Source organism: Octodon degus, unplaced genomic scaffold (genome assembly GCF_000260255.1).
Source record: "Octodon degus isolate 3935 unplaced genomic scaffold, OctDeg1.0 scaffold00283, whole genome shotgun sequence".
Lineage (NCBI taxonomy): Eukaryota > Metazoa > Chordata > Mammalia > Rodentia > Octodontidae > Octodon > Octodon degus.
In genome coordinates, this window is record NW_004524859.1 from 338203 (window position 1) to 347161 (window position 8959).

An 8959-nucleotide genomic window follows, 5' to 3' on the forward strand; every position below is an offset into this window, starting at 1 on the left:
GGATCCCGGCCAGCTGCTCGGCGGCGTGAAGGCTTTCTGTTCTATCCCCAGTGCTGGGGTACCTGGAGGAAAACAAGGAGGGGTGCAGGGCAGGGAGACGCAGGACGAGGAGATGGGAGGAGGGGGACGGACGCTGGCCCAGGAACCGCCCGGGCTCGTCCCTTTGGTTTCCCGAGTGGAGACCTGAACCACTGACTCGCTATTCTAACATCCACAGGAAGGGCCTCGGGCAGGGCTCCGTGGACTGCGATCCGGACCAGCCACGCTCCGGCCTGTGTGTGCCCTGCCCTGCCAGGCGGCCCAAGAACTGCGGGAACCGCGGAGACCCCAAGTCTCCCCGAGTCACCCTTCTTACTATTGCTGTGGGGAGACAGATGGTTCTGATCTACTGCTGAGGGAGGGGGAGAGGGAGAGGAGCTCGTATGTTAGTTCTCTGTGTGAGTTAAAGGGAGTTTGTTGCTTGGAAAGGTGGAGTCCTTTAAGGACTTTTCCACTAAGATCAGAAGAGTAAAATGAAAAGAAAATGGGGGGGAGAGGGAAGGAGGGGGAGAGGGAGAGAGAGAGAGAGAAAGAGAGAGAGAGAGAGAGAGAGAGAGAGAGAGAGAGAGAGAGAGAGAGAGAGACCAGGAGCCCTGCTGGGCATGGTGGTGCATTCCCATGACCCAAGCACTTGGGAGGCTGAGGCAGGAGGATCACTGCGAGTTCAAGGCCACTCTGAACTACATAGCGAGGTGGGCGGTAGCAAAGTGGGCATTCCATTAAATTTCACTTCATATGAAATTCATTCTTTAAACATAAGATTAAATATTACAAAGGAATTATCACGTTTTGTACTTTTTGTTTGCTTTATTTTTAATTTATGTATTTGGTAAAGGGCTTCACTATGCAACTCAGACTCATAGTGATCCTCCTGTTTTCAGCCTCCCCAGTGCTGGGATTATAGGTGCGTGCCAGGACGCCTGGTCTCTGTGGCCGGTTCAGGGCGCCCAGGGTCAGGGACAGCACGGCCTTTGAACCCCGGTCCCTGTGCTTGCCTAAGCAGGCGCTTAGTCTGCTGAGCTATTTCGCCGGCCCTGTTTGTTCTTTTTAACTTTTTACTCAAGTTGCTTGCAGAAAAATGCACAGAAGCACACAGCTCAAGGGATGTCTACACCACCTGAACACACTTTGGCCCCAAGCGTGAGGTTGGGGCTCTGGCGGGTCTGCAAGCACGGCACTCCCAGGCGCCACGGGCACCAAGAGCGGGCTGCTTGGTCACTCCACGTTCTCTCCCTCTTCATATGAAACCGTGTGCATAATTCTCACTGCTGTGCACAGTTTATTTATCTTTTCTACTGTTACAAGGTTTTTTGAAATTTCCTAGTGTGAGGACATCGTAACTAGTGTTGCTATGATTATTCTACAACGTGTCCTGGGAGGAGAAATATTTTTCTGTTCTTGAGGCAGGGTCTCGCTGTGTAGTTCAGGCTGTCCTTGAGCTCACTTTGTAGCCCAGACTGGCCTCGAACTCAGTGTGATCGTCCGGCCTCAGCCCCCTGAGGGCTGGGGTGACAGGGGCACACCTCCACGCCTGGCAGTAATATGTATTCTTAGGAGAGCCGCAGCTGCACAGTTAGGCCCTTAGGAGATATGTATCTGCACAGAAGTATAATACATCTAAAATATGTGCGATCCACAGTTTCAGCAGATATAATCAAACACCGAGAAGGTTGCGTGGTTTTACACGCCCACCGGCAGGGTGCGATGTCCCAACTGTTCCCAGTCTTTGCCACCACTTAGTGTTTTCTGCCTTTTCCAGTTTGGCCATTCTGCATCTTCTTTCTGTAGCGGCTTGTGGCTTGTGGCTGAGATTTCAGTTTGCCTCTCCACCTTCGCCAGTGAGCTTGAACGGCTGTCTTCTGCTGTGAAGCTTTCTATCTTTTTCCATTTGGGGTTGGAGGTCATCTGGGCTTTTATTTGACTTGTAGGAGTTCTATATGTAGTCCAAATAGGGATCTTTTCTCAACTACACAAATGAAAACTGACTACAAAATGTAAATATCTTCTTCCACACTCAGGTAAACTTTTAACCCTCTTAACGATGTCTGCTGTGAATATAAATTTCTGAGTGACATGTATGCATCTCCGTTATTATGTGAGCTGTCAGATTTTACAGTGAAAGTGTGGCTGAACAGGCGTGTGGCCACGTTTCAGGGGCCTCCGTGGCGGAGTCTGTCTGCTTGGAGGACTGGGTCAAGTCCCACATGGGCTTTCCCCAGCAGCAGCAGCCTTCCTGAGCTTCCCCCCAAAGCCTGAGCCAAAATTAAGGAAAGAAATAGCCCTGGCTTCCAGCACGCTAGCTCATCTCAGTGTGTTATTTCTTCCAGAGATGTCCCCTCCGCAAGATCTGTGATCCAATGGATCCAGGAAACCACACGAGAGTGAAAGAGATCGTCTTCCTGGGAATCACTCAGTCCCAAGAGCTCAGCCGGGTCTTATTTGTCTTCTTGGTGGTGGTGTACCTGGCAACGCTGCTGGGCAACCTGTCCATCATGGTCACGGTGACCTGCGACGCCCGCCTTCACACCCCCATGTACATCCTGCTCCGCAACCTCTCCGTTCTTGACATCTGCTTCTCCTCTGTCACTGTGCCCAAGGTCCTAGCAGACCTTCTTTTCAGGAAAAAGACCATCTCCTTCGATGGCTGCTTTACCCAGATGTTCTTCTTCCACCTCCTGGGCGGGGCGGACGTCTTTTCTCTCTCTGTCATGGCCCTGGACCGCTACGTGGCCATCTCCAGGCCCCTGCACTACGTGACCATCATGAGCAGGGGGCGCTGCACGGCCCTCATCGCGGCCTCCTGGCTGGGCGGCTTCCTCCACTCCATCGTGCAGGTGGCCCTCCTGCTGCCGCTGCCCTTCTGTGGGCCCAACGTCCTGGACACTTTCTACTGCGACGTCCCGCAGGTCCTCAAGCTCGCCTGCACGGACACTTTTGCCCTGGAGCTCCTGATGATCTCCAACAACGGCTTACTCAGCTGGTTTATATTCTTCTTTCTCCTCATATCCTATGCGGTCATCCTGGTGACACTGAGGTCTCACACGGGAGAGGGCAGGAGGAAAGCCATCTCCACCTGCACCGCCCATGTCACCGTGGTCACCCTGCACTTTGTGCCCTGCATCTACGTCTACGCCCGGCCCTTCACCGCCCTGCCCACAGACAAGCCCATCCACGTCACCTTCACGGTCATCTCCCCGCTGCTCAACCCCCTGATCTACACCCTGCGGAACCAGGAGATGAAGGCATCCATGTGGAAGCTAAAGAAACAACTGCGTCCTTCAGAAAAGATGTAAACTGAATGAGGATGACAGGGCCTCAAAAGACAGATGTTACTTTGCACTTTCTCCCGAGAGAGAGAGAATCGCCTTCGTCCTGCCCAAAGCACAGGGTCTCTATGGCTACCGTATAGTCCTAAAGGAAGCTGCTTCTAGAGCTCGTGGGGTCCGTGTGCTCTAAGCTGAGCCCCCCATGTGTCCCCCCATTCACTCTCAGCTGTCCATCCCATGCATATTTGCAAAGCACATACTTTGTACCTGACAAAACTGGGGTTCACACTGCTGCCCCAAGACGAAGCACACTGCCCTGAGGGCACACCCTCAAAGTGTGCGAAGAAGGACAAAACGGGCTGGGCAAACAGTGCTGTGCCTGGAGAGCTGAGCAGAGCTCCTGGGGAGGGGCCCAGAGAAGGTCAGCCCAAGCACGGAAAACATGAGCGCCACACAGGCGTCAGCGCGGGCCTAATGGGACCACTGAAGGGTAGGTACACCCATGAGATCCACGCTGACAGCTGGCACTTAAAAGTTGGGGGGAAAGAATTCCATGTGTGGTCCCCTGAGCCACGCAAGTCTGTTATTCCTCTTGGGGACAGAAGTCCCCCGATGACTTGAGGACCCTGGCCTCCTCCTGGGAGAAGGACAAGATGCTGTCCACAGCAGTATTTATTCATGGGTCAGCAGCGGTGATGGGAAGCTCACCTGACGCTGGGAAAGGCTTGCACAAAGGAGGGTGCCCCGCGGAAGCAACGGACCCCCATTCCACAGCAGGTGGCCCCACTCCCAGGCCAGCGAAGCCCGCTTTCCCAGAGGGTCTGCAGCGGGGGCTCCCACATTCCTTCGCGCCTCCCACGGGACTCGCTTCACAGGTAGAGGAAGGGTAGTAAAAAGCGGGGCTAATCAGTGAACCAGACTTGGTGGTCTCCAGCGCAAGGACTGGCAGTGGTGCCAGACAAGGGTCATCTGACAATCCAGCTTACATCTAACCGGGATCTGCTGAGATTATTGGTCTGTGTTCCCCGCTAGGCTAAGTCTCTCGCCAAAACGACGGCTTTTCGCGTACTGAGCAGGGAGGCGCGCCGGCAGAGGCGTCCGCGTGGCGAGGGCCGGCGCGCAGAAGCTTGCCTCCCGCTCGCACCACAAGACGGCGCTGTTCTGCGGGGAGAGACCGGTCTTCAGAATCCTCGCCATTCGCGAAGACGACAGAGGAAGGGACAGAGGATTTTTTCATTCTTTTTTTTTTTCTTCTTCTTTTCTTTTTTTAATTAATTTCAATGAGAAAAAAATAGCAATGAAACAGTTTCAAAACAAGTTAGTGCAGTTACAATAATTAATACATTGCATATTGTTGTCTTTGTAGTAGTTATTCAGAGGACAAGATGTAGGCATGATCCCTTGTCTAAACAATATTAGTACATACCTTTCTTCTCAGTGAATGAACTAAGAGAAAAGAGCTGTATATCTATCCTACCTTGTGTACACAGAGATAGATATTTTATAACAAAATGGTCCTTTATTTATATCCTTTTTCTTTTTTTTTTTTTTTTTTTTTTTTTTTGATGAGGTCTTTATTCAAAATCAACTGTCCAAATTTTGAGCACTTGTATGGGATACAAGGCATACTTGATAGCAAAAGGTACATTTTTAGTTATATAGGTCTTGCTCTAACTTGGTCTTAACCATCCAGCAGAAAAGTGTAGCCAAGAGGTATTAAAAGTAAAACCATATTAATATGCTGAGCTGTAAAAGGCTCAAGTCAACAACTCTGACAATTGGGACAGAGGATGACCATGAGGAGTGACAGGGTGTCTAGCCAGACTGCTCTAGAAAGCGTGGACGGCTCGGGACCGCATCCCATTGGCTGGCTCTTGGTCACGTGACCGCATCCCATTGGCTGGTTCTTGGTCACGTGACCGCACCTAACCTTGAGGAAGCCTGGAGAATGAATCATGCTGTGTTTCCAAAAACAAAAAGAAAGTGGTGACCTCTGGGGATCAGGGCCACATGAGTGACTCTTCACTGGAGAAGTGACAAGGGGCGGGACGTCACTTTTAGGAGTTTTTTCAGTATTGGGAATCAAGCCAGAGACTCTCGCAGGCTGGATCAGGGCTCCAGCCCCGAGCTACCCGCCAGCTCCTTTTGCTGTTTGCTGATAGAGCCTCCCACTGAACTTCCCAGGCAGGAAATCCTTCTGCCGGAGCCGCCCGAGTAGCTGAGACTCCAGGCGTGCACCGCCGGCCGGCTCAGGGTGTTGTTGATACACAAGATCTGTTTGCTGGAAGGACCTTGAGACCGTGGGAATCGCAGAGACCCAAACTAAAATCATTGTGAAAGGGAGAAAAAGAATAGTTTAATGGAAGGGGAGGTGGCCAAAACAAACTCAGGGATTAGGATAGCCTTGGACTAGAAGTTCAAGTCCCAAAGAGGCAGAATCGCGAAATCGAGTCTACAAAGATTGGTCCAGAGGACAGCACTCATGGAGAACAGCTGCAAAAGCTTTATTAATGCAAGAAGCCCTGAAGAGATGGTGGTCTTCTCTGTCCACTGGCCTTTCCCGTGTGCTGTCATGTGCTAATCTATTGCTACTACTCAACAATGTTCTGAACTGTTTCCCAGTGTTGGCTACACTTCCGCAGCACTAAACTCCACTGACCGCAGAAACGCCCTCGCCTGGCTCCTCGCAGCCTCCAGGCCGCCCGCTCTGCCCGGCCCCACCCTCGCCCTGGCCCCCCTGCTCCCCACACGTCTGTCTCTCTGTTGATGCTACTGTAGGGGACTGCGGCTCTCAGTTGGGTTAATTTTATCCTAGCCAAAGAAGCTCTAGTTTACCCTTCCACACCTTTGTGAAGATGCTGTAGACATAAAAGAGAGAGAAACAGAATTACAAAGAAGAAGAAGCCCGTGATAGTGGTTGCCATAGAAACCAAGAAGGTATTTAAGCGGGGATGAAACAAGAACGAGGCTGGATGTGTTTCTGACTTATAAGGATTTTTTTTCCTTTTTGTTGGCTCAGACTGCCTTAAGGGTGAGTCTGGTGCGGCGTGTGGAGCTGGGGATCGAACCACCGTCCCCTGTGCCTGGCTGAGTTTGCCCAAGCAGGCCCGGTGAACAACTGAGCTAACCGGCAAGCCCCCTTCTGATTTATAAGGATCGGGAAAAGGCATTTGGATGCTGCCCTGACATTTAAGGTCTGTAACCCGGGAAGGATCCACCAGCTTTATTAATAAACTCTGTTTTCTTCCAATTTTCAATCTGACATGGAAATAATCTCGCCATTTCACTATCTCAACCAAGACGTTTGAGATTATGCAGAACTTTAAGGGCCATGAGCTCTGCAGAGGTCATGTTCCCCAGGGGAGGACAGTTACCATGGGCTCGTGCAAAATAACTTTACCAGACTCAGCAAGGAAAGGCAGCAACCAAATGCAGGAGAGATTTATTTCTCTTTCAATGTAACAGCAAAGGATTTTTTTCACTAGTCTACATTTTTCTTCAGGTAGAGACATTTCCTTAGAGAACAATTAGGGAGCACACTCTAGTTCTACCTGTACAGTTCATCTCTACTTGGTCCAACCGTCTGTTTTTGTTTTTCTATAAAAGGAAGACTGATTTTAAATTTCCAAGGTAATTCACCTAAGCAAATAAATTCATCCATCCACACAAACTGGCTGGTTTAGGAGTGATCCTGCCATTCTGAAATTCTTCGGGAAATTCAGGAAGGATTCTAGTGGCTTCTGCTTGCTCTCTAAGAGGCCAAACAGCAACACAGGATATTTAATTCCCCCAAAATGCCGCTGTCACAAAACACTGTACTGCAGAGATCTGCCGAGTTTTATTCTTGCTGTGCATTTCTTGTCTTTCAAGTCTGCAAGAAAACGGTGTCAACTAGATTTCACCCAATAAAATGGACAATGAGTTCACCCTAGATCAGTAATCCATTGCTGTATGACCTATGATCCGAAAACTTAGCAGGTGAAGACAACGCACATGTGTCCCAGCCGGCGCAGGTCCTTAACCTGGGCACGGCTTAGCTGGGTGATCTTAGGATCTTACCCAGGGCCACCATCTGAGTGGGAGCTGGGGTCGGGATTCCGTCCTCAGCTTCAGCTGGGAAAGGTCCTTTCCTGGAGCACATCAGCTTCCAAAGGCGTTTACTCTCATGCAAAGGCCCAGCTTGAGTAGTAATGTCAATGATATTTATTTATAATTAATTACATATTATTTTATGATTCCATACAGCCACCGTGTGCTGAAACGGTCATCCTCATTGCCTCTGGCCGAGGCGCTGACCTGGGGCTTATTCTGGGAGTAGGGCTTATATAACAAGTACGCTAAAAAATCATGCTGCAGATTATTTTTCGGGTAAGTCTTATTTTACGGGGGAAACAGGATAGAAGAAATGTCTAACCAGCAAAATGGGTTGTAGCGCTTTCTCTCCGCTAGGGGGCGCCATTCCCTCCCCAGGTTTCTCGCTGTGGCCAGTCTGGAAGGGCCTGAGGTTTTGCCTCTGGAGATCCAGGGTCAAACCCCATCAGCGTTCTTCCGCTCCCTAACACTGCAGACCTGTGTTTTAGGAGCTGCAACTACTTTGTGTGTCAACCTTACGGTCTTCAGAGGAGCAGCTCCGCAGTCCTCTCCCTGACGCGCTTCTGGTGCATCTTGTGGGCCCAGAGACCACAGCTGGAGAGTCCCCTGGAGCATCTTACACTGGGGAGAGGCGGGGTCCACAATCTCAGGGGGCGTGAGAATCACGGAAGCGCCAGGCGTGGTGGTGCGCACCTGTCGCCCGGGCAGTCAGGAGGCTGAGGCAGGAGCGCTGCTGCGACTTCAAGGCCAGCCTGGGCTACACAGCAAGATGTCGCGCCAAAAGGGGAAAAAAAAAAAATAATAATCATCTAAATCTAACAATTTACTGAAAATGAAAAATCCCAGGCATTGACACCAAAAGAGCTGGGCCGTTTTCTGTGCTCCAACGCTCAGACCTTCTCCCACCCCTCCGGTGCTCACAGAGGTGGGCTGTGGGCAACACCAGGAAGGCCCTCCTCTGCGTCACCACTTCTCAGCTAAAAAATCCCAAAACATAACAAAATAGGAGTGAGGGCAGCTTATGGTTTGTGTCTAGTGGTCCCCCAAAAGCCTCACGCAGTCATAGAGTGGGGACTTCTAGATTTTGAGATTAACTCATGATCCCCTGGGATTATGGGTTTTAGTACTGCTGGGATTGGGGGTGTGAGTACTGCTGCAATAATGGGTTGAGTACCACACCGGCCTGGGGCAGACAGCCCGGATGCAATTTAAGGGAGACAGACTGGCTCTCTGCAGCCGCTGTTGCTGTCTTGCCGTCCCTGCTGCCCTCTGCCCTGTGCCACTCTGCCTTGGAGCCAGCTGAGTGTGGACTGAAGCCCCCAGCAACTGCCTGGACCTGCAACTTTTGTATTGTTTTGGTTTTTAATGAAATAATAATCTACAGTAGGGCCAGACAGATAGCTCAGTAGAATAAGCGCTTGCCTGGCAAGCGCCAAGACCTGAGTTCAATCCCTGGTTCCACAAATCATCATCATCATCATCATCATCATCATCATCATCATCATCATCATCATCATCTACAGTAGAAAAGCCACAATTTGAGTGCTTTTTTTTTTTTTTTT

General features: G+C 50.6%; 1 protein-coding gene across 1 annotated transcript; it reads left to right on the forward strand.

The window, feature by feature from the left end:
• The first annotated feature begins 2396 nt into the window (after window positions 1–2396).
• LOC101566152 (olfactory receptor 4D9-like) lies at window positions 2397–3332 on the forward strand. The gene has a single exon (XM_004646923.1). It carries the CDS (start codon window positions 2397–2399, stop codon window positions 3330–3332), a length of 936 nt encoding a protein of 311 aa, XP_004646980.1.
• Window positions 3333–8959: the final 5627 nt, after the last annotated feature.